The sequence below is a fragment of the Alligator mississippiensis genome, chromosome 15 (genome assembly GCF_030867095.1).
Source record: "Alligator mississippiensis isolate rAllMis1 chromosome 15, rAllMis1, whole genome shotgun sequence".
In the NCBI taxonomy this organism is placed as follows: domain Eukaryota; kingdom Metazoa; phylum Chordata; order Crocodylia; family Alligatoridae; genus Alligator; species Alligator mississippiensis.
In genome coordinates, this window is record NC_081838.1 from 23,477,477 (window position 1) to 23,504,445 (window position 26,969).

The window sequence follows — 26,969 nt, forward strand, 5'->3', positions numbered from 1 at the left end:
AACTACCGCCGCCGCAACCAAAAGTGGCGCGAAAACCGGACTCCGCGTGACCAGTACAGGCCAATCGCCGCCTGGCACGTGACCCGGAGCCGCCCTCCAATCGCAGCGCGAGGCGGGTCCTTGGCGGGCCCCGCCCACTCATCGCTGATCACGTGACCTCACCGGACCGAGGCGCGGGCACCCCGGGATCCCCCTTAAAGGGGCCGCGACCCCGGAAGTGCGGTCGCCGTGGGTGCGGGGCTCTCAGGGTGGGCGCTAGGGGTCCCCCAGGCGCTGGAGGCTCTAGGGAGGCTTGGGCCCATAGGGCTGGGAGGTCGCGGGGGGACCCGACCTATGATCCCTCCCACCCCGCAGGCCGCGATGCTGTCGCAGATCTTCATCCTCTCGTCCAAGGGCGACCGCTTGGTCCACAAGGACTGTATCCGCCCACGGCATCCCGCCAGGTCCCCTGCGCTGCACCAGGGAAGCTCGCAGCACCCGGCTGGGGGGCAGAGCTCCTGGGACCCGGGGGGGAGGGGGAGACACTCCTGCTCTGCGTTAGTCCTCAGCGCCCAGCCCAGTCCGCGGGGAGTCGGAGGAGGGTGGCACGGACCTGGCCGACACTTTCTACAGGAAAATCACAGCACTACCCGGCGACCAGGCACCTGTCTTCATGGTAACTGGGGGGGAGGCGGCAAGGCCCATCCTAGTAGCTGCAGGCCCGGGAGGTGCTAGGGCTGACCCTGGCCCCGTGCCCCCAGGCACACGAGGGGTTGCACTTCGTGCACGTGAGACACGCCAGCCTATACTTTGTGGCTACGACAACAGCACAGGCCTCCCCCTTCGCCCTGGTGGAGTTCCTCAACAGGTGAGGGGGGGCTAAGACCTAGGGGTCACCCCCACCAGCTCCTGGCCTTGCTCACCCTCCTCCCCCCCACCCTGCAGGCTGGCAGCCCTGATCCGGGACTACTGCGGGCCCCTGAGCGAGAAGAGTATCAGCCTCAACTTTGCCCTCATCTACGAGCTGCTGGAAGAGATGGTGGTAGGTCTGCAAGGGCGAGCAGGGGAGGGGCTCAGCCAGCAGCACTGCCCCCTAGAAGTGTGCAGCACCCGGGGGCAGCCCCCTCACTCAGCACCACCCCCCAGGACTATGGCTACATCCAGACCACAGCGCCTGACGTGCTGCGCAACCTCATCCAGAGTGAGCCAGTGGTCAGCAAGCCCTTTAGCCTGTTGGACCTGGGCAGCATCGGCCTGGTGAGCACCGCCCTGGGGCAGGCTGCAGCCCTCGGGGCCAGGCCAGCACAATGGGTAAGGGTCCCGTAGCCCAGAGAGCCTGACAGGGTCTGTCCACAGTTCGGAGCAGAGACGCAGCAGAGCAAAGTGGCTCCCAGCTCAGCTGCCAGCCGCCCTGTGCTACCACCCCGTGGGGAGCAGGTGAGAGGCAGCCCTACACCCACATCCCCTCCTCAGTGCTGAGGGGTGCCAGCGCCAGGCCCTCACCCCTGCCCACCTGCCCCACAGGGTGCACGGAACGAGGTCTTCTTGGATGTGGTGGAGAGGCTGACAGTTGTCGTCGCTACCAATGTGAGCACCGCCCACCCTGCCCCAGGCAGCCCTGCTCAGGGAAACAGGAGTCCTGGGATCCCATCTTGCCCAGCCCAGTGAGACCAAGCCACAGCTGTACACAGGGGGGAATACATTAGAGTGATTGCAGACAGAGGCCAGACCCCATCGCATGGATAGGTGACCCCCCAAGTCTGACAACGGGGGTTCATCCTGTCCCAACACAGCACTAAGCTGGCCCTACCCAAGGGGCACAGCCCTTCAGACAGGCCCCAGCACTGGCCCAGCTGCTGGGGAAGGGGGAACCCTGGACCCTTCCAGCAACTCAAGGGGGAAAAGGTCCAGTCAGATCCCCCAGGCCCACAGCAAAGCCAGTAGGAGGCTAGACGCCTGTAGCCAGCTCCACAACTGACCCTGCCCCCAGCATTGCAGCCCATGTCTACCTCCCCAGGGCACCCCTATGAAAGCTGACATCCAGGGAGAGATTCGGCTCAAGAGCTACCTGCCCAGCTGCCCTGGTGAGTGGGACGCCGGTGGGGTCTGGGCCAGGCCGGGGCCTCTGGGCTTACCTGTCCCTCCCCACAGAGATGCGCATTGGGCTGACAGAGGAGTTCTGCGTGGGCAAGTCAGAGCTGCGAGGTGAGGACGCGTGGGGGCGGTACTGCTGCCTGCCCCTCCCAGCCCCCACTGATCCCCTGGCCTCCCCCAGGCTATGGCACGGCCGTGCGGGTGGACGAATGCGCCTTCCACAGCTCTGTGCGGCTGGATGAGTTCGAGAGCAACCGTGTGCTCAAGGTCACCCCCAGCCCGGGGGAGGTGAGTGCTAGGCTTAGGGGAGAGCAGGGTTGGCCTTGACTCCAACCCTGACTGCCCTGCCTGCCCCTAGCTCACATTGATGCAGTATCAGCTCTCGGATGACCTTCCCTCAACCCTGCCCTTTCACCTCTTCCCCACTGTGGACCGGGACCCCACAGGCAGGTGAGCACGAGGCGCTGGGGGGGCCGGGGCACAGGGGGAAGATGACCGGGGCCAGGCGTTCACAGCCCTCTCTCTGCCAGGCTCCGTGTTTACCTCAAGCTGCGCTGTGACCTGTCCCCCAAGAGGTAAGGAGGCGGGACAGAGGAAAGAGAGGCCGGGATGGGGGCTGAGTCCCTGCTGCCACCGGCATTACTGCCACTGCCCCTTCTTTCTCACAGCCAAGCCCTGAACGTTCGTGTGCAGCTGCCTGTGCCCAAGGGGGTTGTCAGGTAGGGGGTGGGGGATGGAGGAGCAGGTGTGGGGGTGGGGTGCATCTCCTGCCACCTCACCTGCCCCTCCACCCCAGCCTGTCACAGGAGCTGAGCAGCCCGGAGCAGACAGCAGAGCTGCAGCTAGGCTCCAAGTGCCTGCACTGGAACATCCCACGCTTCCAAGGTGGCTCCCAGCTCTCTGCCCTCTTCAAGGTAAAGCCTGGGGGGAGGTGGAGATGGGGAACTCTCCCCAAAGCAAGGTTCAGGCCCAGGGGCTGATGGCCGCTCTCCCCCCCCGCAGCTGGAGGTGCCGGGGCTGAGTGGTGCATCGCTGCTAGAGCTGGGCCCGGTGCACATGGCCTTCGAGCTGCCCATGCACACATGCTCAGGGCTGCGCGTGCGGTTCCTGCGTTGCACAGGCATGCAGCCTGGCCTGCCCCACCGCTGGGTGCGCTACGTCACGCACAGCGATGCCTATGTGCTGCGCCTCTGACTCGTCAACACCACTGCTCACCAACACCGGCTTTATTTACTGCACCAGGCCCAACCAGCGCCAACGGGGCTGCCAGGAAAACTCCAATAAACCTTGAACTCAACCATGGCCATATGCTGTCTGCGGGGGTGCAGGGGGATGGGGCAGGCCAGCGGTCCAGCCGCCTCAGAGTTCCTGCGGGGAGGGAGAGCTCCTGTGATACCCCAGTCCAAGGTCCCAGGCCCCCAGCCACCCACCCTGGCCCTGCACTCACCTCCAGGCCAAGGATGGAGGAATCGAAGAGGTCACGGAGACGATTGCTGCGGGAGCGCTGCAGGGAGGCAAGCACAGCCAGGTCAGCCCATGGGTCTGGGGGGGGTCCAACCCCCCACCCAGCTGTCAGCCGACTGCACCTGGGCAAACAGCCCTGCCCCTACCCCCTCCTCACCGTGACCAAGCCCTGGGAGTCCTCCTCTTCTTCACTGCTCTGCTCCTGGATCACCACCACCTCCTCCTCCTCCTCCATCAGGCTGTGCCTACAGGACAGAGCCCAGTCAGGGAGTGCAACCCTCTGGCTGATGTTTACTACCCCCCACTGTGCACACTCACAGGTCCAGGCTGCTGCCCAGACCAAAGCCCAGGAGGCTCTGGGGGGTTATATGCTGCTGCCGGCTGGCAGATCTGTGGGCCAGGTGGGAGCTCTTTGAGTGCTGGCTGCAAAGGCACAAGGGCAGTGGGTCAGGGCGGGCAGGGGAGGTAGGGTAGGCAGTCCTGTCCACTGTTGCGTTAGAGTCCTAGAGCCATGGGGTTCACTCATCCCCAGCCTGGGCTGCTGCCAACACCCAGCACCTGTGTTAACCTGCCTGACCCATGTAGCAGGCCTCACCTCTCCACAAAGTCCGACTCGGAGCCCTTGTCCTCGTCCTCAGGAAGGGGCTGGGACATCCCACGGGCCCCCTTCACCACAGTGGATGTGAGTGTTGGTGTTGCCAGGCGGCTGCTGAGCTGCAGGCTGGAATCACTGTGCCCAGATGACTCTGCAAGGGATGCGCTGCTTGGGACTGGGACACATCAGCCCACCTTGCCCCGCTATGGACCCCCATGTGCTCTGCTGTCGCCCTCCCCGCAGGCAGCTGGCCCTGGCCCTGGCCCTCTCTCACCATCTGCATGCCGCCTCTTGGTGGTGGAGCCAGGTCTGGGCTGGGCCTGGGAGCGGGCAGGATTGTGGAGCCGCAGGGAGTTGCGGTAAGTCAGCAGTGGGGTCCAGGCCTCCTGCTGCTGCTCTGGGGACAACACGGCCTGGCAGCTCTGCTCCAGGTAGGCCAGGCTGCAACAGGCAGGATGATGGGATCAGTGTCCACAGCAGTGGATCCCTGCACCCCTCCACCTGCTTAAGGAAGTCCCCCTGCTCTTAGGGACTCACATCAGCTTCTTGTCAGGGTGCAGCAGGCGGGGTGAGAACTCACTGAGCACCTCCAGGAAGGGCAGCTGCAGGGGAGCCAGCAGCTCAGAGCTGGGCGACTGCAAGGCAAACTTGATCCCCTCCCTGCATGGGGGGTGGGCAGGCAGGGTGAAGACAGGCCTTGCTGACCCAGGCCCCTGTCCCCTTGGGTTCAGCTAATCCCTGAGCACAGGGCAGGCAGGAAGCTGCAGGGTCACCCTGATGCAGCCCCAGGCATCGCCCCTGCCCCAGGGAAAGCAAAAGGGGCTATGGCCGCCGCATCCTGCTGGTGCTAAAAGGGCTCATAGATGGTCCAAAGACCCCAGCCTGAGGCCATGCCCCCTGCTGCAGGGAGAAGGGATGCCTCCAGTCTGATCAGAGGGGAAAATTCTTCCCTGCCCCCAGTGCAGTGTTGGGCTGAGCCTGAGCACAGGGCCAACATCCTCTAGCCAGGAACCTACAGGCTTGGGCCCAGCTGGAACATTGGCACAGCCCAATCCCCAGACCGGGCAACAATCAGCATCAAGCGCCTCTGCGGGAGGCTTAGCCCCCCTGACCTGTGTAGCAGCATGTTGCACAGACCCTCACCCCAGTCTCACCTGTGCAGCGCCACAAGCACAGTGCGGTTCCGTGCTTGGTGCGGACCAAAGAGCAGGGCAAAGCGCCGTGCCAGGTCCCGGATCTCCGCAAAGGCCTTACTCAGGCGGGCACCGCGGCCATGCTGCAGCAGCAGCTCTGTCAGCAGCTACAAGGGGGATGTCGGGTCAGGAACAGGGCTCCTCCCAAGGCCCAGCACCCAGCCCCTGCTCACCCCAGGCACCTGCTTGAGGCTGAGGAGCAGGGTACGGCCCCACTCGGCCCGGTCAATCTGCCGGGCCTGGTTCAGCGTCTCCTTGATGATGTCCCCGTAGTCATCGTAGCACTGCGCGAAGAGAGCAGTGAGCGGGGGTTCGGCCCCCAGCCTGCCTCCCTGCCCCACACGACCCAGGGCCTGGTCCCCTCCCTCCCATGATGACAGCATCTTGAGGGGCCCCGGGCTCTCCCCACCACCTCACCTTGACGTAGTGCTTGAAGACATCAGAGGCAGCACTCAGCTCCACCACGTTGTAGACAACCAGCTTGCAGAAGCCCGCCAACAGCCGGCGCCGCTGATGCAGTGCTTCAATTCTCCCCTCGCTGTCGTCCTGATCTGAGTGGGGCAGAGAGTCAGGTGGGTGCCCCCAGTATAAACACACCCCACCCTGTGGCAAGGCCCTACCAGCATCCATGGGCTCGGCGTGGTTGAAGACATGATCCATGAGGAAGCCAGCCAGCTGGGCCTGCAGGCCGGCATCAAGCCGCAGTACCAGGCTGCTCAGTGCCTCCCGCCCTCCCTGCGCCAGCTGGGGCCCAAACATCAGCAGGTGGTCACTCAGCAACACATAGGCCTGGGTGGAGAGACAGTGATGGGGGTGCTCGGACAGAGCTGCCCCCATCGCCCACCCAGCAGGAAGCCCCCAGCCCCCACCTGCTCCTGGACACTGGGGTCAAGGTCTGTCAGGCAGCTCTGGCAGAGGGAGCAGAGGGCGTCCACCTTGCGCTTCAGCTCCAGCACATGCTCCTGCAGGACAGGGCAGGTGGGAGGGGCATGAGTCAGGCTGGGAGCCACCCCAGGGCCCTAGCTCACCATAACCACCCCCCCACCCCCCCCCAAACTGCTGCCCGCTGTCCCTCACCTGCATGAAGGCACCAGCAGAGATGTGAGCCAGCTCCCAGAGCACGTAGAAGTGCAGGCAGGTCATGGCTGGGATGAGCACCTGTAAGGGGAGCCCAGGGTGAGGGGAGGGTTGTCCGGCAGCCCCTGCTCCTGGACCCCATCCCAGGGAGAGCTGGTACCTGTGTGGGGATCTCGCCAGTGTCCACAGCTCGCTGCATGATCTGGTGGCAGGGCTCAAACAGCTTCCAGGGTGTCAGGTCATGGGCACTGTGGGGGCCAAAGTGGGAGCAGAGAGGCTTTGAGGGGGCTCTGCTGCCCTCTCCCTGCCCCACCCCCGCTGGGGACCCAGGGAAAGGGGACAGGAGCGGGGATGGGTCAGGACTCAGCAGAAAGGGAGCCGTGGCAGGGACTGGGGATGGGCCAGGCACCAAGCACTCACCTGTGGAAGATGGAGATGCGCTTGAGGGTGGCAGCCATGCTGTACACCTCGTCCTCATCGAGGAAGGAGGCCTGGGGGGTGGGAAAATGGGAGACAGTGCTGAGCAGCTGGGCCCGGAGCTCCAGCATGTACAGCTGGCAGCCCTGCCCCTGCTCCCCAGGGAGTGGTAGCACCATGGGGCAGGCAGTACCTGGAGTAGCTCAGGCAGCTCCTGCTGGAACTTGTCAGTGAGCTGGTCTACAAGGCGGCTGCGGGCATAGTCAACACGGCCATGGAAGGGGAGCTCGGGGTCACACAGCACGTGCAGCGCCCGTGACGCGGCCTCCAGCACCTCGCGGCCCGAGTGCTTCTCCACTGCCTCCTGCAGCTGCCCCAGCAGCAGCTCCAGGTGCTAGGGGAGAGGGGGGAAAGACCCCGGCATGGGCAGGGCCCCAGCAGAGACCAGACAGACTCAGGAAGACTCGAAATGGGGATACGAAGCCACCACAGAGAAGAAAAAGGGTCACCCTTTCCCACAAAGCCTAGCCTGAGCTGCTCTGGAGCCAAGACTCCTGTGTCCTATCTAGACACTATTAACCCCCCCCCCCCCCCCACACACACACACACACACACCCCCCTACCTTCTCCAGGCGCCCAGTGCAGTAGAGACTGAGGTCGAAGTAGCGTGGTGCTGCCAGCAGCAGTGTCACCTTCTCTGCATCAGCCGAAAACTGTGGGGCAGGGGGGGTTTCAAACTGGGGGGTCAGAGCCAATGGCCTCTGGACAACTGTCCCCACAGGGACCCTACATACCACAACCAGTCCCCACTGCCCCTTACTTTGGCCAGGAGCTGGGGCAGCAGTGGGATGAGGTACTGGGTGATCCGTACGCGTTCACTGGCTTGGGCCTTTCGCTCCCATGCTGATAGCACCTGAAGCAGAAGGGTAGTGCTGAGGGGGGCAGCTGGGTTGTGGCACCACCCCTGCAGTGACACTGGTGGCCCCAGGCCCACACATTACCTTCTTACGGGGGCCACGGCCGACAGGTGGCTGCCCCTCCACAGCCTGGCGCATGCTGGCCACCAGGATCTGGATGAGGGCGCTCTCTTGAGGGTCCCCCAGGCCTGTGGGAGGAGAGGGGGGACAGGGGGGGATGGAGTCAGCTTGGAGGACTCCTCCCAGGGCCCCATTTCCCCCCACCTCAGTCCCCACTCACCCTCATCCGAAGACTCCTCCAGTAGCAGCACGGCCATGGCCTCCCAGTCCTTGAGCAGGGCTGCAGCGCAGTCCCACAGGCTGTCCACCAGGTAGGTTGCATGCTCGTGGAGCTGCAGGCGGGGGGGGGGGCGCGGCAGTGAGCAATCTGGGAGAGCCCTGACCTGCCCTGCTCCCCCACCCACTCCAGAACACCCCCCTCACCTCACTCTCGATGAAGAAGGCCAGCAGCAGGTGGAAGAAGGCCCTCGTCTCCCCACGCTGGAGTCTCTCCTGCCTGGCTTCACCTTTGGGGTCCAGCAGCCTGAAACCCACAAGCCAGAGCTGGGGGGTGGACACAAACCCAGTCACCCAGGTCCCACTCCAGCCCCAGGCAAGGGGAAGGAGGACCACGAGGTCTAGGGGGTTAGAGCAGGGGGGAGCTGTAAACCCAGACACCTGGGTTCCACCCCAGCACAAGGAGGAGAACAGGGTCTGTCAGTTACAGGAGCTTGGATGCCTTGGTTCGGTCCCAGCTGTGGAAAGGGGATGGGGTTTGTTAGGCACGGGAGGACCAGACCCACATGCTCTGCCCCAGAAGAAGAAGGGGAGCAGGATCTCTCCATTATGGGAGCCCAGACACCTGGGTTCTGCCCCAGCGTGGGGAGAGGAGAGGGAAAGAGCAGGCTCTGGTAGGGCAGAGCAGAGGGCTTGGCTTTCTCAGCCCCCTGGGGAAACCCAGGCCCAGCAGGGCCACAGGCACAACTGCCCATGTATGCATGCCTAGGACAGGATTTGGGCCAGAGGCACACAGGCCAAGGCGCACGCAGGCAGTGACATGAGTCCAGCCCAGCCGGTGGTGGGGCAAGGGCTGGGTCAGACTGGGCAGAGCAGGCTGCCCCAGCTGTGACCGCAGTCTCCTGGTATGGGAGGAGCACACAGCTGGGAATACAGCCAAGCCCAGATGGAAACAGCTGCAGACAGTAATGAAGGGCTGAGCGGTCCCCTCCCACTGCCGGGGGCCAGGGGGCAGCTGGAGGCAGAGCAGCAAGGCTGCCACACCCATGAACCCAAAAATCAGGGACCCCAGCAGTGCCCCTGGGCTGAGCTGGACAGTGCTGGGTGCACACAAGGGCATGGGATGTTTGCTCATGTGCTCCCCCCCCGCCCTGGGCCTGTGCGAGGCAGCTGCCAGCGCGTGACCAGGCGGCAGCGCGGGCTAGGGGCCAGGCAGGGCTGCGCCCAGCTTGCATGCTGTGCTGGCCTTGGCGTCTGGAGCAGTGAGAGCCATGCCAAAAGCCTTCTCTCCCATCCCCCGTGTCAGCCTTCTCTCTCCCTTAAGGGCGTGTGCTCGGCTCATCTTTCAGGCAGCAAAACCCCCAGCAGCTTTGGACCATCCCTGCTCCCTTCCTCAACCCCTCCTTGGGCTGCCTCTCAGCAGAGGGCCCAGGAGACTGCTGAAGGGCCACAGCCCCTTTCAGAGCTACACATCTCCAGCCTTGAAACAGCCTCCGGAGCAGCTGGGCACTCCAGGGTACATCCTCTGTCCAGCCTGCCCCAAAACACGGCCAAAGATGGAGCCTCTCTTCTGCTCTCATCTCCCATCCTTATTCCCCTTGCTGTAGGTTCAGACCGCAGTTCCCTGTCCCGCCCCTGGGGCCCCAGGTTGGGTCCATCTCCAAGCTCTGGTAAATCACCAGACCCATCTCAGGCTCTTCTCCTGCCTGAATTATTTGCAGCCTTCAGCCTCATTTCCTCTCCCCATCCCCCAAGGTAATTCTAATTCACCCATGACTGTCCTGGACGGCAAACCAGATCTCATGCTCCTGGGGAGGCCTTGCTCACACCACAGGGCATCAGAGAGGAGGCCAGGTTCCCCAAGGGCAGCAGTGCCCTCCACCATGCTCACTCACTTCCGGTACAGGAACTCCCCGGCAGCAGTGGCCAGCGCCCGGTGAGAGGCAAACACCACAGGGTAGATACCCTGGCAGTCCTCCTCCGTCAACACGTCCTCCATGTTCCTGCAGGTGCAGACCACAGAGGTCACGGGCCCAGGTGGAAGGGAAGGGGGGCCTGGACCCCTGCCCCTGCTATGCCAGGCAGAGTAAAAGGGCCTGCCCACCCACCCAGTCCCTGGACTCACTGCAGGATCAGGGTCAACAGCTTGACAGCCTCCACAGCCACATCAGGCTCCTTGTCCAGCACCATGGACACCATGCGGGCCTGCATCAGAGATGGCAAGCAAGTCAGCCCCCAGGATACACTGTGATGACGGGGGAGGGAAGCTGCCACTTCCTGCCCCCAGGCTTGGGCATGTATGCTGTTAGCATGATGGCTACTGGGGCTGGAAGAGGTGCGACGGTGCTGCCCCTTGCTCTTGTCTGCAATCACCTTGTGTACAGGGTGCCAAGGGGTGCCCCTGGCCAAATACCCCACAGGGGATGGAACAAGGCGGTGGGGGGAATGGAGCAGTGGCCATCTCAGGGCAGGACTCACCTTGAAGCGGCTGGTGAAGAGTTCCATGCGCACAGCTGTGTCCTGGCTGCTGTACAACCCCTGCAGGGCCTTGAGGCAGGTGAGACGCACGTCCCGCTGCTGCAGGGACAGAGGGTGGGTGAGCATGGAGTCCCACATCCCCACCCACCCCATTCCACCTCCCAGCTGCCCACCTTGTCGTGCAGAGTCCAGCCAATGTACTTGAGGTAGCCGTCCGTCAGGAAGGAGGTGCTGTAGCTCTGCATCCACTTCCCCATCTCCTCCATGCAGATGGACCGGATCTCAGGCACCACATCCCTGTGGCCATGGGGCACTGCCAGGCTCGAAGCGGTCCCCAGAGCAGCCCTTGTGCCCACCTCCATCCCCCACTGCCCCCAGCTCACTGGACCTGCCCCTGTGTCCACCATGCCCCCTCTCCCCACACAGCTGTCCTCATCTCCCAGTCATCCCTGTGCCCAACACCCCTCACAAACCCCAGCTCACCGGTACCGATGCACAAAGACCCCTTTGAAGATGGCATTCATCATGTTCTCGATCTCCTCCTGCTGCTCTTGGAGCTGAGCCGCAAAGGGGGGGGGGGGTGTCACACACAGGGCTCCCCTAAACTGTATCCCTCTCTACCCCTCATGCCTGCCCAGCCACATGTAGGGCTCAGCTTCAATCACCCACCCCTGCCAACCCAGCCACCACCCGCCCAGCCCATCCCAGGCTGCTAGTGCCTCCCTGCCATTGCTTACCTGCTTACGCTGCTCCAGCAGGGTCTCCAGCCTGTTGGCGGTCCGGCGGCCAGGCCCCTTGCCCTGTTCAGCGTCGTATTGCCGCTGGTTGTTCTCCTTGTGCAGGCTCACGCCCAGAGCCACATTCACCAGAGCCGTCATCAGCTTCATGGCTGGGGAGGAGCCGGGAACAAGAGCATTCCTGGGGCCTGGGCAGAGGTCGCTGAGGAGGGGAACCCAAGCATTCGGCTCCCAGCAGGGTAAGGGACTCACCTGTCAGGGTGCTGGTGTGGCGGAAAGCCCGCACCTGGGAGTCGGAGAGGCCAGTGAGCAAGGAGATGAGGGTATCAGCCAGAAACTCATCGTAGAGGACACTATACTGGCAGCGCCGCACCAGTGTCGCCACCAGCTCACAGAGGCCTTCCCGGAATCGGCGCCAGGGCTGTGTACTCAGTGCCAGTGGGTACTCGGCCGAGTCCTGCAGGAGCCATGGGTCAGACATGGAGCAAGGAGATACCTCCCGCCCAGGCCCAAGACAGAGGCCTTGCCATGAGACTCCCCCCACCATTTGCCCAGCACCTCAGCAAACTGCTTCGTCAGCTGCTGGATGATCTCTGAGTTCTGCAGCTTCCTGAACATCTCAGAGGTCACCACGCCTGCAGGGGGGCAGAGGTGAGAGGAGGCAGTGTGGGCAGGCCAGGCCCCTGGCACTCATGGGGGGAACCCTCAGAGCTTCAGCTGGAAGCTGGGCTACGAGAGCACCCACCTTTACAGCCGCAGGCACGTATGAAAAAGTTGGCCAGCTCCAGGAAGCCGGTCTCGCGGTCCCGCTTGTAGGTCTCCAGCCACTCATCAACCACCACCTGAGGGAACAAGTCGTGCCCCAGGAGAAGGAGTTATGCAGGAGCTGGGTACCCACAGCCCAACATCAGTCTAGCAGTAGAGCTCAGGTGTCCTGGCTCCCAGCTCCCCAGGCCCCATTGCCCCAGGCATCCTGGCTTCCCATCCCCCTGTGCTCTTACCCACTCCCCTCTGCCACGCTGGGATGCAACCCAGGCCCCTGACAATGCCCCAGGACAGTGCAGAGGTACCTCCAACGCGGTCTTTCCAGACCTCACTGCCTCATAGAGCTGGTTGGGCTCAGGGCTGCAGGCAGGCGATGTGTCCCTGGCTGGCAGCCGGCTGGCGGTTCTTCTTCGGGGTCGCTTGGCCACCTGGTGGGACGTGGGGGGCAAAGGGAGGCAGCTCAGGCTACTGGTCCCAGGATAAGGCATCTGCGTGGGAAGGGGACCATGGCGGGGGCCTACCTGGCCTTGGCTCGGGGGGGTCCTGGCCACCCGCTTGCTGCTTTTCCGCAGCATTACCTCAAAGTCACTGCCCAAGTCGGGGCTGGAGCTGCCCTCCTCACTGCTTGGGACCCTGGAGGGAGCACATGGCTCTTCAGCCTTGTGGCCCCTTACTCCACTCAGGCCTGGGGGCAATATGACCCAGTGCCCGGGGAGGGCTGTCCCAATCATCCACCATCCCTTCCAAGGCGCCCATCATCCATCTGCCCCACAACCTGATGCTCCCACACCATGCCCAGCCCTGGGCCTCCCCAAAACTCACTTCTAAAACCCTGTTACCTCCCCCCGAGGGGCTGAGGCCTTTCCAGCACGACCCCTGCCCCCAGGACTGCCAAGCCTCCTGGACAGCCCCACTCACAGGCCGCTCAGGTCCATCTCTGCGTCACCCTGCTCCGTGGCGGGGCTCGAGCTGCTCCCGGCGCCCCACGCGGACGGGGAGCGGGAGCTGGAGCCAGAGGCGCAACCCCGGGTGGGTCTGCGCAGCCGCATGGCGGAGGCGAGGCGTCAAGCGGGCCGCAGGCTGGGGAGAGCAACGGGGAACCTGCCGCGCCCAAGAAGCAGCCTGCAAGCGCCTGCCCCAGCCCAACGCGGCAGGGAGCCGCACCAATGCAGCCACCAGGCCGGAGCCTCCCCTTCCCCGGGTCATCCCCGCGGGCACAGACAGGGGGTCACGACGCCTACAGCGCGGCGCCCGGGCCTGCACCCTGGGGAGGGCCCGAGGGACTAGGCAGAGGGGCCACACGGGGACCTGGGCAGAGCGCGCGGGGCTCACGCCAGCACCGCGGGGGCCAGGCCTGCAGCCTGGGGAGAGCCCGAGGGGCCGCCATGGGGGGGGGGGGAGGGAAGCTTCCCACACCAACGACCCCCGGGGGGGGGGAACGGACCCCCCCACGGCCAGGGTCACATACCCCTCACCTGCCGCGGGCCCAACTGCTACCAATGGGGGTGGGCTCGCGGTCATTTAAGGGACACATGCGGGGAAGTCACGTGGGTCGAAAGAGGGACGACTGCGATTGGTTGAGGAGGCGCGCGGGGCAAGTCACGTGCCCCGGGAACAGCGGCGCCTCGAGGGCCGGGCCCCGCCCACCACGAGGAGCACCCGGCTGCACACGCGCACGACGCTCTACGCCCCTCCCCCCACAACGGTGACAGTGGCCCCGCCCACTAGCTCTGAGGGACACGCCCCCTTCAACTCACTGACAAATTGCTCCCCGAAGAAGCCCCGCCCCCTGGTCAGAAGTCCGCCCATCCTTCCAGAAAGGCCCCGCCCACCTCTCTATTCCGGCCCAATGGGCATCGAGCGGGAAAACCCGCCCCCATGGCACTAGGCCCAGCCCCTCTCCCCACATCGCTCAAGTCCCTTCGCGGGGGTGTCTGCCTCCCCCGCACGGACCAGCTCTGGTCCGTCACACCTCAGAGGTGGCTGCATCCCACCCCCAGAGCAGCCTTGGTACCTCCCAGCCCAGAAGCGGCGGTATCTCCACCCCAAGGGACCAGCCCTGCTACATACCACCCCAGAGGTGGCTGCACTGCCCCACAAGCAGTCCCTGGTATGTCCCACTCCAGGGGTGGCTGTATTTCCACCCCCATGGGACCAGCCCAGGTACATCCAACACCAGAGGTGGCTGCATCCCCCCCCAGGGACCAGCTTTGGTACGCCTCATCCCGAGTGCTGCACCTCTCCCCCCTCCCCCCCCCGCACAAGCTCTGGTGCATCCCACTGCGGAGGTAGGTGTCTGCATACCCTCACAGGGACCAGCCCTGGTAGGTCCCACCCCAGAGGTGGCTGCACACCCCCCCCCACCATCCCTGGTACATCCCACCCCAGAATTGGCTGCCTCCCACTCTCCAGGGACCAGCCTGCAGCGGTGGCTGGCTTTCCTTTAGCCGGGACCCACCCTCATGCATCCCACCCTAGAGGTGGCTGCGTTCCCCCCCCCCCACCGACCTGCCCTAGTCTGTAGCACCCCAGAAGCAGCCACATCTCAGTGCTGGGTCCCCTGGTAACCCCTGCAGCAGCTGCACCCATTGCCAGCAGAGGGGCTTTGTCCATAATGCCCCCAGCCCCCCCCCCCCCGCCCCCAAGGAACTGAGGCCAGAGCCAGGGGCTTCAGTAAATGAACCATTTTATTGCAGAAAGAACAAGAAAAGGGGTCTGGATGCAGAACCTCCCACCCCCGTCCTGCTGTCCCTAATGGGGGGGAAGCTGCATCCATCCCCCAGTGCTTCCCATATCCCCTGCTGCACCCCCAGGCAGGATGTCTGGCTTCCTCTCTGTGAAGTCTGTCCCCGGGGAGGAGGGGGGGGGTCACCCCTTCATGCTTGGCAGGGACCTGGGCTGAGTCAGCAGGGCTCCCTGAGCTGGGGGCAGGCAGCACACCTGGGTTCTCTCATGGCTGGGGGGACATCCCCTGTCCCACACAACCCCCACCCCCCACTTCCCCGGCCCACAGCCCCCACCCTGCACCAGCACCCGGACGCCTGCGTTCTAGGCAGGTTCTGAAAGGGGGGGGAGTAGGGAGTATGGGGGGGTCAGGGGCCACTGCATGCCTGTCCTTCCATGCATGTGTCTGTCTGCCTATCCCTCTGCACCTTTACTTGTCTGTTTATCTCTGTGGATTCGTCTGCCTGCTGTCCTTGTAGCTCGTCATCTCTCTGTCTGTCTGCACACCAATCTGTCCCTTTATGTCTGTCTGTCCACCCCCAACCCTGGCTCCAGGGCCCTGGGGATGACCAGGGTCCCGGCACCCCCTTCCCGGCCCCCCACCTTCATGTTGGGCTGACAGATTTCAGTTACGGGGGGGGGGGGCTGCAGCTTCACAGAGCCCCTGCCCCCCCAGGCCCCTGTGCCTAATCCCAGAGTGGATTAAAGGAAAGAAAAATCAGAGGGCGATTAAAATGCACACAAACATGCCTGCCCCCCCCAAGGCAGCTGCATCACAGCATGGAGCAAGAGGCTCTGTTCTACCCAGCCCCCAATACCCACCCCAGAGCCAGCCGCATCCCAGGGCCTATTCTACCCAGTCCTGATGCCCACCCGAGAGCCAGCCGCTTTTCCCTACCCCTGCATCCCCCCAACTCCCCACCAGAGCCAGCTGCCTCTCTGCCCAGGCCATGGGCACTGCAGGGACAGTGGAAATCCCCAGGCTGAAGCAGAGCCAGGCCTGTGCCCCTGGGCCATGGGCAGCATCTCAGGTATGTGCCATGCAACACCTTCTGCCTTGCACAGCAGGCACTGGGGCAGAGGAGACCCACACTGAATCCCCTCCTCAGACCCTGGTTCCGGATGGGCCTCTCGGCTCCCCTTACCCGCAGCCAGTGCGGGGTCGGGTCAGGGCTGAGTCAGCGCTGGCTGCAGCTGGTAGGTCCCTGGGGGCCGCGCGTGTCCGGCTACAGCAGCTGCAGGCACTGACCCGGGCCTGGGAGTGTGTCCAAGTCCCCGCTGGGACCCGTGTGTGCACAGAGCGTGTTGCTGCGTGTGCTTATGTGTAGAGTGGATCTGTGTAGTTCACGTGTGCAGGGAGGAGACCTGGTCCCAGAACACGTGTGTGCACATATGTTCACGCACTTGTGCAGAGCAGATCTGTGCAGTGCATGTGTGCATGGGGATAGTGAGTCTCAGAACGCACGTGTGTATGTGTGTGTGCACATGCGCATACAGGGGCAGTGGGGACTGGGCACGCATGTCGGAGCAGTGTGGGCCTCAGTGGCACACGCACATGTGTAGTGTGCTCTGTGCAGCCAGCACTATGCACCGACGTGTCACATGTGTGTGCACGGTGTCGGGTGTGTCTGCTCTGTGTGTGCGGGCTGCGGGCAAGGACAGGCATGGGCAAGTATGTGCAAGGGTGTGCTGGAGTCCAGACAGGACTCAGGGGCTGAAATCCCACCCATCCAGTGTAAAAATGATTGACAGCTTCAGCGGGGGGGGGGCGGGGACCAGCTGGGGGTGCAGGGGGGGCAGGCCGGCCCTGGGAGGGGGGGCGGGGAGGAGACAAAGGCAGCGCAGAAAACTTTGCGCACGGGCCGGGCCAGAGCGAGTGAGACAGGACCTGCCGGGATGCAGGCAGCGCCGTGACCCCCCCGGCCCCGGCCCGCGGGTAAGTGCCAGATTGGGCCCCCCACCACTAAACTCCCTGCCCCAGCCGTATGTGACCAGCCCGGCCCCACAGGTCTGGAGTGAGAGGCACCAGCAGGGCTGGTGGGGGGGGGGAAGGGGGCAGGGGCTCCAGGTCGGGAGTGAGGGGCACCGGCAGGGCTGGAGGGGGCAGGGGTCTGTAGGTCCCGAGGGAAGGGAACCAGCTGAGGTGGGGGGCAGGGGGGATGTAGATTAGCAGTGAGGGACATCAACAGGGGGCTGTGGGTTGGAAGTAGGGAAGCACTGGTGGGGAGGGGGGCAAAAGGCTGTGGGTTGGACCACCTTGGTGAGGTGGGGGGGCAGAAGAGAGCTTGCAGCCCCTCCAGCACAACATCCCCTGGTGCTTCCCAGGTCCTGGAGCATTGGGGGTGCAGGGCTGGGAGGGCAGGGAGCTGCGGGTCAGGAGTGAGGGGCATTGGGCAGGCAGGAGGCTGCAGGTTGGAAGTGAGGGGCACCAGCATGGCTGGGGGGCACAGGGGGCTGTGGGTCAGGAGTGAGGGCCCTCGGTAGAGCTGGGGGGGAGGGGGCTGTGGGTCAGGAGGGGCACCTGGCTACTGCAATGGAAGGGCCTGGGCCGGGTGCGTCACTGCATTCAGTCGGTCGGGTCGGTCTGTCTGTCTGTCTGTCCCACCTGGGAGGGGCTTGGAAATGGTAACATCCCATTCAGATGTCTCATCTTTCCGGGATGGGAAGCTGAAGGTGGGGGGGGGCCCTTGCCCCCACCCTTGCTCCTGAGCCTCCCACATGCCTTAATTTTATGGCTCAGATCTGGGGCTGGGCTGTGTGTGCTCAGAAGGGAGAGGCCAGGGTGGGGGCAGGACATAGAGGGCCAGAGTTGGGGACAGAGGGAACCATGGGAGGCAGGAGGTAAAGGCTGTGAAGGGCAAGGGGCTGCGGGTTGTAAGTGAGGGCCACTGAAAGGGCTGGCAGGACAGCGGGATGCGGGTTGGGAGTGAGGGGTACTGGCAGGGCTGAAAAGGGCAACGGGCTGAGAGTCAAGAGGAAGGGCACCAGCAAGGCTGAGGGAGCGGTTAGGACCATGGGAGCCTGGATGCCTGGGTTCTCTGGGTGGAGCGTGGGGGCTGGAGGGCAAGGGGGGGGGGGGCGGGGGCTGGGAGTCCTGACACCTGGGTCCCCCTGACCTGCCCCCCGACATTGCCCAGCAGGAGGATGAGGCTGCCCCCCAGGTGCTGCCGGCTCCGGGTGCTCGGAGTCGCCCTGACCGTTTGCATGACCATCGGCTTCACCCTGCAGCTGCTGGGAGGCCCCTTCCACCGCAGGTCAGACCCCCCACCCCACCTGCGTGTCTGTGCCCTGGGCATGTGGGTTCTGTGTGTGTGCGCACGGGGTCCTAGGAAAGGCCCCACCAGTGTCCAGTTTTGGGGGGGCTTTGTCTGCCTGTCCATCTGTCTCACCACTTCCCTCTCCCCCCCAGAGCCCCCCTGGAGCAGCAGCAGCCACATGCCCCCCGCTTGTCCTGGGACGAGCTCTCCACCTCGCCACGCCCCCGGGACTGTGAGCCGAAGCAGCACCTGGTCTTCCTGAAGACGCATAAGACAGGCAGCAGCACTGTGGTAAACTTGCTGCACCGCTTCGGGGAGGCACGGGGCCTGCGCTTCGCCCTGCCACACCGCTACCAGCTTGGCTACCCCCTGCCCTTCCAGGAACGGCACATCAAGGGCCACCGCCCAGGGGGGGCCCCATACGACATCCTCTGCCACCACATGCGCTTCAACCTGCCCGAGGTCCGTGGTGGGGTCAGAGATGGGGTATTGGGGTGAGGGAGAAGGCTGGGGAATTGGGGAGGAAGTGTCTCCTCAGCCCTCCCCGCTGATGCCCCCACAGGTGCAGAAGGTGATGCAGGCTGACAGCTTCTACTTCTCCATCGTGCGTGACCCAGCGGCACTGGCGGCCTCTGCCTTCTCCTACTACCAAGCTGTGGTGTCCGCCTTCCGCCGGGCTGGAACCCTGGGACACTTTGCGGCTGCACCGGAGCGCTACTACGACCCAGCCGCCCGCGGTAACCACTACGCCCGCAACCTGCTCTGGTTCGACTTCGGGCTCCCGGTGCCACCAGCGTCCGGGACCAAGGCTGATGCCACTGTGGAAGCGGCGCTGGCGCAACTGGACCGGACCTTCGGGCTGGTGCTGCTGACCGAGCACTTCGATGAGTCGCTGGTGCTGCTGCAGGAGGCGCTGTGCTGGGATGAGGATGACGTGGCTACCTTCCCGCACAACGGGCGCCGGGCACTGGGCCCCGCCATGGCCCCTGGCCTGGCCGCCCAGCTCCGGGCCTGGAATGAGCTGGACTGGCAGCTCTACACCCATGTCAACCGCAGCTTCTGGGCCCGGGTGGAGGCCTATGGGCGGGAGCGCATGGCGCGGGACGTGGCCCGGCTGCGGGGCCGGCGCCAAGAGCTGGCTGAGCACTGCCTGGCCGGTGGGGGCCCAGTGCCGGCCTCACGCATTGGGGACCCCCAGCTGCGCCCCTTGCAGCTGGGTCGAGCCGAGATCCTGGGCTACGAGCTGCGGGCTGGGCTGGGCCCTGCGGAGCGCCGGCTCTGTGCCCGCATGGTCACCCCGGAGCTGCAGTACAAGGACCTGCTTGACCGCCGGCAGTTTGGGGGCAACAGCACCAGCGACCCTACATAGGCAGGACCCCCCAGGAATGCCCCTCTCCAAGGCACATGGTACGGCCCCACCCCAGGACTCCAGGTAGCAGCCCCCCCAATGCACCAGGCATGTGGTACAGGCCCACCCTGGCTACCCCAGGTAGCAGGGACCCCTCCCCCCACTGCCAAGCACATGGTGCGGCCCCACCCTGGGTACCCCAGGTAACAGCCCCCCCAGCCAATCACATGGTACAGCCCCCACCCCAGGGACAACCCCCCCCATGCACACCCCCTGCCAGGCACACAGTCCAGTCCAGCATGGGAGACTCCAGGTACCAGACCACCCACCCCATGCATCATAGGGTGCAGCCGAGGTGGGGGGACTCCAGGGAGCAGGCACACCCCCACCACTGACCAACCCGTGGTACAGCCCCACCCGGGAGACTACAGGTAGGAACACCCCGCGGCCAGGCACATGGTGCAGTCCTATTCCGGGAGCCCCGGTACTAGGGGGGCACCCCCCCGCGCCATAGGGCCCTCTTGGTACATACAGCCTCGGGGTGACGAAGGGGGCAATCCCCGGGTACCGCCCCCCGCCCCGAGAAGTGGGGTCGTCCACACGGGTCATACCACTGCCCCACCGGCCCTGCGGTGCCCCGCGCTCACGACCCGCACCCCCTTGCGCCACCCCCCGCGCCCGCAGCCTCCGCCCCCTATTTATTCCCCAGGTGTTGATGGGGCGCGGGGCAGCAGACCCGCCTCGGCCAGCTTTTGTATCTATGAAAATAACGTATTTTTTTAATGGTAAAACCACTTTTTTTTAGAGACTTGCAATAAAGCGACAACAGCCCGCGAGCGGAATCCGTGAGTGATGGGGAAGGGGGAACGCCTCTGCCTTGTTCACGCGCGGACTGGATCCAGGGGCTGTCAATCTACCAGCGAGTCACGCCCCCTGAGGGGCGATGGGCTGCGGGGCCTGCCAGTCATGCAGAATACCCTCCCCGGTAGCTGCGCCCTCTCTGGGCGGGGATTGGTGCCTGGGCTTGTCTGTCAGGTACAGAGTCCAGACGAGCTCCCCCCCACCAAGGCGCTATAGCAACCGGTGATTGGTTGCTGGGAGTACCGGTCACGGGCAGCGGCTGACGGAGTTGGTCTCGCCCAAAGGAGCTGTCCCCCCTTGACACTGGGCTCTTCCAACCACTTCGCCGGCTTCCTGGGGTGCCTCGGGCACCGGCGTCTTCCACACAGGAGCGCTTCTTGCTCTTGGGCCCCGCAGGGTCACCCAGGCACGGCGCATGGCCCCGCTTTGCCATATCCATTTGGTCTTGCCCATCGATACTTTCGGTGCTCAGGCTGGTCGTCGATTTCTGACGCCTGTTCCTGGTGCGCACGCGCACCGAGACTCGCGACTCGCTAGCTTCGGTTTTCCTGTATCACTGCCAGTGTAACCAAGGAAACCCACCAATGATTCCGGCACTTGGCAGCGTGCCCGGGCTGCCAGGACACATGCACCAATCCACAATTTCGGCGATTGATATATTTTAACTCAGACCACTAGGCTTGCGCAATGACCACGTCGCATCGATACATTCAGTGTTCAGCTGATGAGCCTGTCCCCGCCAAGCGCATGCGTGCTTGGTTTGCCCGTTCATGGGCAAACGTGATGCGTCGCCCATACGAAAGTACGCATACGTGCTCTTGTCCTCTCATCGACGTTTTCCTCGCCCGATTGGGAGCCGGCTCTGTGCTGCGCATTCGGGCTGGGTCTCCCCCAGCTTTGGTTTAAGAAAGTGGCCGATTTCAGACACGGCCATGCAGCGCCCCGGATGGGTGCAGTAGCGGGCCCAGAGTAAAGCGGGGAGTGGGGCCTCCATACCCCTTCCCCCGAGTATTGTCCCCCTCCCCAGAGGTTTGGGATAGCGCTTTACCCCAGAACGCATGCGCAGCGTGTCGTCCATCTATGTTTCCAAGCTCTTCCGCGCTGCCTGCTGTCACCTGTCACCCATCGATGCGCCTGGCGTTCGGCCTCGCCGCCTGCCCCCCGCCCCCCTCGGCGCGGCCCGGCCCGGCTACGGCGGCCCCTGCCCCGCGCCCCACGTGACCGGGGAGCCCCTCCGCCCCCCGCGGCGATGGAGGCGCAGTGCGAGTACTTCATGTACTTCCCGGCCGTGCCCTTCCCGGCCCGCGAGCTGCTGGCGGGGGAGCCGGGCCGCTACCGGGCGCTGCCCCGCCGCAACCACCTCTACCTGGGCGAGACCGTCCGCTTCCTGCTCGTGCTGCGCTGCCGCCCCGGGGCCGGGGCCGGGGCCGCTCCCCGGCCCCCCTGGGGCGAGCTGGCCGCCTCCCTGGCCGCCCTGGCCAGCGTCAGCCCCGGCGGGGGCGCGGCGGCGGGGGCCGAGGAGGAGGAGGAGGGGGGCGGGGAGCCCCCGGCCGAGGACGAAGGGGAGGCGCCTCCCGGGGTCTTCCGGGACTGCCGGGCGCTGCTCACCCACAGCCAGGGGCCGCCGGCCGGGCCGGGCGCGGGGGTGAGTGGGGGCGCGGGGCGGGCGAGGGGCTGCAAGGCGGGGGCGCGGGGCACCAGCGCCTCTGACCCCCCACCGTGTCTCCCCTGCTCCCAGATGCCGGTCGAGGACCCCATCGTCTGCACCGACGAGGTCATCTTCCCACTGACCATCTCCTTGGACAAGCTGCCCCCTGGCACCGTTAAGGCTAAGGTCGGCGCGGGAGAGCGCCGGGGAGCCCACGATGGAGGCCCCTGGGGAAGGGGCAGGAGAGACAGGAGGGTTGGGGCGGAGGCGGGGGGCTGCGGGTGGGCGCCGGCTGCAGGTTGGGAGCGAGGGGCGCCAGCAGGGGGGCTGCCTGCATAGTGACCCCCTCCACCCCCAGATCGTGGTGACCGTGTGGAAACGAGACCGGGAGCAGCCCGAGGTGCGGGACTGTGGGTACCTGAGCCTGCTGCAGACACGGGCGCCTGCCCAGCTCTTCCGCCAGGAGCAGGGGGCCTTCAAGGCCCAGGGTAGGTCCTCGGTGCCCTCCCAGGTACCTCCATGGCCCCTATCGTGCCCCCTCCCCCCTTGTGCTCCGTGGTGCCCCGTCGGTGCCCCTCACTCCCGACCTGCAGCCCGCTCAGGCTTTGCCCTCTAACCTCTGCCCTGCAGTGAGCACCATGCTGACCGTGCTGCCCCCGCCCGTGGTGAAGTGTCGGCAGCTCAGCGTCTCCGGGAAGTACCTCACCGTGCTCAAGGGTGAGGCGGGGGCCAGGGGACCCACACTTGGTCATGGGGGGTGTAACAGTGGGGCCTTCCTGACGCTGGTTAGGTGAGCAGCCAGCTGTTTCTGAGCTCAGCGCCTGTCTCTCTCGTGTCCTACGCCTTGATGGAAAGCAATTAAGATGCTACCCACGTGGGAGGCCGCCCATTTCTTGCTCCAATGCCAGGGGGTGCTATCTGCGGCTCCGAAACCTCCCCTACACCGCAGGCCATGCCTCGCAGGTGGTATCTAAGCTCTTAACATCTCTGGGGCCCATAACCCTTTAGCCTGGATCCTAACTAGATTCCTCCTAGTCAGGTGGCCTACTCCGCCCTAATTCTGGGCTGCCTCGCTCCCCACACTCTTCTCCCCCTCGGTGTGGCCCCCCCCGGGACCTCTGGCCACATCTCCAAGGCCAGTCAGAGCCCCAGGACCCCGGCTCTGGCCCGTCCCTCACGGTGGGCCCCCAGCCCTTTTGACCCTTCGGGTCCGGCCCCAGCATTGACCAGTCGAGGGTGCCTCAAATCAGGTTTCTGAGCAACTATCCCATGCTCTCTTACATGGGTCCGCCTTCTCGGGCCCTGCTACAGGGTTACACACCTGGCTGTGGGGGCTGGGGTTATTGCTCCTCGACCTGCCTTTCACTGGGGAGGTAACCTGCCTGGCATTTCCTGGGGGCTCCCATGCCACTAGGAGCCCCACCAGGCCACCCATCCCCAGCAGGGTGCACTTTTAGGTCATGTCCAGGACCAGGAGCCTCCAAAACATCCCAATAAGCTCCTGCTCCTGCCACCAAGCTGTTCCTGAGCCTCAGCTCCACCAGCTGATGTCTCTCACAGGGCTGCCAACAGCAAACTGCTGCTTCACCCTTTATATCCTGGATCTCAAAATGGCCACTGTACTCGAGCACCTGGCTGCTGCCTGTGCCAGCCCTTAAAGTGGCAGGCACCAACAGTGCCCTGCCACAGGGGAGCATGGGGAGGGGTGAGGGTTTGTGGCTGCCCCTCACCCCCTCCCCCCACTGTCCCCCAGTACTGAACCGGTCATCGCTGGAGGAGATCTCGGTGCGAGATGTGCGGATTTTGCCCAACTTCAACGCCAGTTACTTGCCCGTGATGCCCGATGGCTCCGTGCTGCTCGTCGACAATGTCTGGTCAGGCCCGGGAGGGGGGGCGCTGAGCTGTTTGTGGGGGCTGTGAGGTGCCCTTCCCTGTGTCTCTGACCCCCTCCAGGATCATGGGGGCCTGGGGGTCCACAGGGCTCACCTCCGTCTCCCCCGGCAGCCACCACTCCGGGGAGGTGCCAGTTGGGGCCTTCTGCCGGGTGCCAGGGGCCGGCGCCGCCCCCCCCTGTGCACTGCGGGCCCTGGAGGAGCAGAGCTTCCTCTTCCAGCTGCACGCACCCCAGCAGCCCCCACCTGATGCCAAAGAGGTGGGCGGGGCTTGGGGGTGGGGCTATGAGGCTGCCAGTTTGGGGGAGGGATCATGGGGCTGTCACTAATAGCATGGGTGGAGTTACTGTGGTGTCACATAATCAGGGGCAGGGCTGTGTGGCTGTCACTCAAGGGGTGGAGCTACTGAGCTGTCACTCATAGCTTGGAGGTGGGGCCATAGGGCTGTCATTTAGAGGGAGCTGGGCTACTAAGCTCAGTCATTACCTAGGGGCATGGGTGTGTCAGGGGTGGGGCTATACAGCTGTCACTCAGTCTTGGGGGTGGGACTACACATTGGATGCTCCTAGCTGGGGGGTAGGGCTCTAGGGATGCTTTACAGGCCTGGGGGCGGGGCCTGGGAGCTGTCCATCAGGCCTGGCCCTACCCCCAGGGGCTGGAGGTGCCGCTGGTGGCCGTGGTACAGTGGTCGACGCCAAAGCTACCTTTCACCAGCAGCATCTACACGCACTACCGGTGAGTGACCCCACGTGACCACTGCAACCTCCCAGTGACCCCTCTATGACCTCCCAGTGACCCCCCCATGACCCCCCAGTCCCCCTGGCACAGGTTGCCAAGCATCCGGCTGGAGCGGCCGCGCTTCGTCATGACAGCAGCGGTGGAGTCACCTGTGTTGCCTCGGCAACGCTTCACCGTCACCTACACACTGCTCAATGACCTGCAGGACTTCCTGGCTGTGCGACTTGTCTGGACCCCTGAGGGCGCGGCCGCAGGTGGGAGTGGGGCCAGGAAAGGCGCGGAGTCGATGGGGAGAGGGCTCCCACCTGCCCTGACCCTCTCCTGCTTCTCCCCCTCAAGGTGTAGGGAAGGTGCCGCCCGGATCGGCGCCCGGCCCAGGATCAGGACCAGGGCGCCGGGCGGCGCAGGCCGCACTGGACTCGCTCGTCTGCCACACGCCGCTCGCCCGCCTCGGCCACTCACGCAAGGGCAGCGCTCTCACCGTGCGCGTCGCCTTCCAGGCCCTGCGCTCCGGCCTCTTCGAGGTGCCTGGACGCCTGGGCTCTCTGTGGGGACGGGGGCTGGGGGTGAAAGCAGGGGGCGCTGCGGCCCTGGACGCCTGGGTCCTCACCCGCCCCCCCCCCCGCCCCCCCACAGCTGTCGCAGCACATGAAGCTGAAGCTGCAGTTCACGGCCAGCGTCTCGCACCCGCCGCCTGAGGCCCGGCCTGTGTCGCGCAAGAGCAGCCCCAGCAGCCCAGCTGTGCGGGACCTGGTGGAGCGGCACCAGGCCGGGCTGGGCCGGTCCCAGTCCTTCTCCCACCAGCAGCCCTCCCGCACCCACCTCATGAGGTACCAGGGGTGGGGCCTCGGGAGGGGGCGGGGCCTGGGGCTGGCTGCACCCACTCTGCCAATCCCTGCCTTTAGGGAGTGGGGTAGTCTTGCATGGGGGGGAGCCCAGCCTGGTCACTCCCACCTCTACCAGCCAATCAGTGTCTACGGGGCTGGGGGGGGTGGAGTTATGTCATGGGGTGGGGCTCAGCCTGGTCCCTCCCATCCCACCTGCCAATCATATCCTGGAGGCAGAGCCTGGCCCCTCCCATCCCACCTGCCAATCTGTCTATGAGGCTGGGGGGAGCAGTGGGGGTAGAGGGTGGGGTTCTGATGAGGGGGCGGGGTCTGGGAAGTGGGGCCAGCCTGGCTTCTCCCCTTCCACTTGCCAATCACAGCATCAGCTGTCCCCTTGGAGTGGGGGTGGGGGCTGGGAGTATCCCCAGTACTGGGGGATCCAGGAGGGGATTATGGGAAGGCCGTGGGGGGCTGAAGCTGAGGGTGGGGTCCGATGGGAAGGCCGCAGGGGGACAGTGGCAAGGGGGCAGGACACAGGAGTGTGACTAACCCCTCTCTCTCCCCAGGTCGGGCAGCGTCATGGAGCGCCGCGCCATCACGCCACCCGTGGGCTCGCCTGTGGGGCGCCCACTCTACTTGCCCCCCGACAAGGCCGTGCTGTCGCTGGACAAGATCGCCAAGCGCGAGTGCAAGGTGCTGGTCGTCGAGCCGGTTACGTGAGGGCCGAACCCTGGCCCCCAACCCCGCGTGGGCGCACGGCCCAGGGCTGCAGGCCAGAATTGGGCCCAAGCGCAGGCCCCCCGGCTGGGCCTGGGGGTCCCTGCCCCCCCGATGGGGGAGGAATCCCTGCCCCGCACCCCCTCCCCCCGGATTGGGGGGTCCTGGCCCCCCCCCAAGATCAGGGCCCCGTTGCTGTTTACACCCATGTTGCCCAGCCCCCTCCCTACTGCCAAAGCTGCCACCCCCTTCCCAGAAGCCCCTGGGGCAGCTGCCCACCCCCACCCCCACTGCCAAGGGAGGGGGCTCCCATCCCTGCCCCCCTTTCTCCCACCGCACTTTACATCTGTCCCCCCGGGCCCTGCGCTATTTATTTATTTGTTGGGAATAAAGAGCGGAGAAGCGGTCTGGGCCTGGCTCCGTGTTGCGGGGGGGGCATCATGGGAGCAGGGCCAGGGCAGCTTCCTGCCCCAGAGGCTCATGGGAGTGGACTGTTGTTCTTGCCCCACCCCAGAGGCTCATGGGAGTGGCCTGGACTTCTCATCATTTCATTGGTCCCGTTCTCTGCCTGCAGCGACCCCTGACCCCGCCCCTACAGGCCAGGCACCACTGGGGGGTCCCAGGCACCAGCAGTGACGCCGGGGGCTCAGGGGGACTGGGGCCTGGGGCAGGTCGGAGGACCGGGGTGTCTGTGCTCCAGGCACTCCCCATCCCCCAGCCAGGCCCTGCCAGGAAGCAGTGGGGCACGTCGGCAGCTCCAGTGGGTCTGCACCGCACCCCTTCTGAGGGGCCTGACTGAGCCAGGGGTCGCTGGGGCATAGGTCAACCCCCTGGCCCCGGTCCCTGCGGCGGGGTCGTGGCGCTGCCCGGGCGGTGTTGGGGAGAGGGTCACTGCTCGGAGCTCAGACAGCTTTGCTTGGCCAGGTTCACACGGAGCCCATCCTGCCTGGGCCAGGGCTTGGGCT

At 65.2% G+C, this 26,969-nt stretch overlaps 4 protein-coding genes across 12 annotated transcripts; 3 read left to right on the forward strand and 1 right to left on the reverse strand.

The window, feature by feature from the left end:
• Nucleotides 1–129: 129 nt before the first annotated feature.
• Nucleotides 130–3,370, forward strand: AP4M1 (adaptor related protein complex 4 subunit mu 1). Of its 4 annotated transcripts, none has more exons than XM_059717874.1 (16): nucleotides 130–248; nucleotides 355–418; nucleotides 561–655; nucleotides 741–847; nucleotides 925–1,021; nucleotides 1,126–1,236; nucleotides 1,336–1,416; nucleotides 1,504–1,566; nucleotides 1,997–2,063; nucleotides 2,131–2,184; nucleotides 2,255–2,361; nucleotides 2,432–2,523; nucleotides 2,604–2,648; nucleotides 2,742–2,792; nucleotides 2,870–2,987; nucleotides 3,076–3,370. In XM_059717874.1, exons 2-16 carry the CDS (start codon nucleotides 361–363, stop codon nucleotides 3,265–3,267), a joined length of 1,338 nt encoding a protein of 445 aa, XP_059573857.1. In that variant the 5' UTR covers nucleotides 130–248; nucleotides 355–360; the 3' UTR covers nucleotides 3,268–3,370. The 4 variants fall into 4 exon arrangements, with proteins under 4 accessions (XP_059573857.1, XP_059573858.1, XP_059573860.1 ...); XM_059717875.1 differs by having other exon boundaries at nucleotides 130–228; XM_059717877.1 differs by having other exon boundaries at nucleotides 130–217.
• STAG3 (STAG3 cohesin complex component) lies at nucleotides 3,285–13,634 on the reverse strand. Of its 4 annotated transcripts, none has more exons than XM_059717815.1 (33): nucleotides 13,468–13,633; nucleotides 12,911–13,072; nucleotides 12,514–12,625; nucleotides 12,298–12,420; nucleotides 11,973–12,069; nucleotides 11,786–11,862; nucleotides 11,480–11,684; nucleotides 11,228–11,415; nucleotides 10,974–11,047; nucleotides 10,664–10,787; nucleotides 10,491–10,589; nucleotides 10,138–10,217; nucleotides 9,908–10,015; nucleotides 8,220–8,319; nucleotides 8,017–8,128; nucleotides 7,821–7,924; nucleotides 7,640–7,732; nucleotides 7,443–7,532; nucleotides 7,013–7,213; nucleotides 6,823–6,893; nucleotides 6,563–6,650; nucleotides 6,403–6,483; nucleotides 6,195–6,287; nucleotides 5,946–6,114; nucleotides 5,743–5,876; nucleotides 5,508–5,609; nucleotides 5,287–5,432; nucleotides 4,670–4,792; nucleotides 4,407–4,573; nucleotides 4,133–4,283; nucleotides 3,695–3,782; nucleotides 3,521–3,577; nucleotides 3,285–3,441 (listed from the first exon to the last, which is right to left on the reverse strand). In XM_059717815.1, exons 2-33 carry the CDS (start codon nucleotides 13,039–13,041, stop codon nucleotides 3,433–3,435), a joined length of 3,597 nt encoding a protein of 1,198 aa, XP_059573798.1. In that variant the 5' UTR covers nucleotides 13,042–13,072; nucleotides 13,468–13,633; the 3' UTR covers nucleotides 3,285–3,432. The 4 variants fall into 4 exon arrangements, with proteins under 4 accessions (XP_059573798.1, XP_059573797.1, XP_059573799.1 ...); XM_059717814.1 differs by having other exon boundaries at nucleotides 13,461–13,633; XM_059717816.1 differs by having other exon boundaries at nucleotides 11,228–11,379; nucleotides 13,461–13,632.
• Nucleotides 13,635–16,543: 2,909 nt separating this feature from the next.
• GAL3ST4 (galactose-3-O-sulfotransferase 4) lies at nucleotides 16,544–20,157 on the forward strand. Of its 3 annotated transcripts, none has more exons than XM_019496260.2 (4): nucleotides 16,544–16,652; nucleotides 17,854–17,970; nucleotides 18,126–18,435; nucleotides 18,512–20,157. In XM_019496260.2, exons 2-4 carry the CDS (start codon nucleotides 17,861–17,863, stop codon nucleotides 19,340–19,342), a joined length of 1,251 nt encoding a protein of 416 aa, XP_019351805.1. In that variant the 5' UTR covers nucleotides 16,544–16,652; nucleotides 17,854–17,860; the 3' UTR covers nucleotides 19,343–20,157. The 3 variants fall into 3 exon arrangements, with proteins under 3 accessions (XP_019351805.1, XP_059573865.1, XP_019351806.1); XM_059717882.1 differs by having other exon boundaries at nucleotides 18,536–20,157; XM_019496261.2 differs by having other exon boundaries at nucleotides 16,545–16,652; nucleotides 17,857–17,970.
• A 100-nt stretch (nucleotides 20,158–20,257) lies between these two features.
• Nucleotides 20,258–26,410, forward strand: TRAPPC14 (trafficking protein particle complex subunit 14). The gene is made up of 11 exons (XM_014607866.3): nucleotides 20,258–21,827; nucleotides 21,921–22,016; nucleotides 22,189–22,318; nucleotides 22,461–22,547; nucleotides 23,584–23,704; nucleotides 23,835–23,982; nucleotides 24,375–24,457; nucleotides 24,551–24,714; nucleotides 24,800–24,984; nucleotides 25,097–25,290; nucleotides 25,854–26,410. The coding sequence occupies exons 1-11, from the start codon at nucleotides 21,432–21,434 to the stop codon at nucleotides 26,005–26,007; spliced, it is 1,758 nt and encodes a 585-aa protein (XP_014463352.2). The 5' UTR covers nucleotides 20,258–21,431; the 3' UTR covers nucleotides 26,008–26,410.
• Nucleotides 26,411–26,969: the final 559 nt, after the last annotated feature.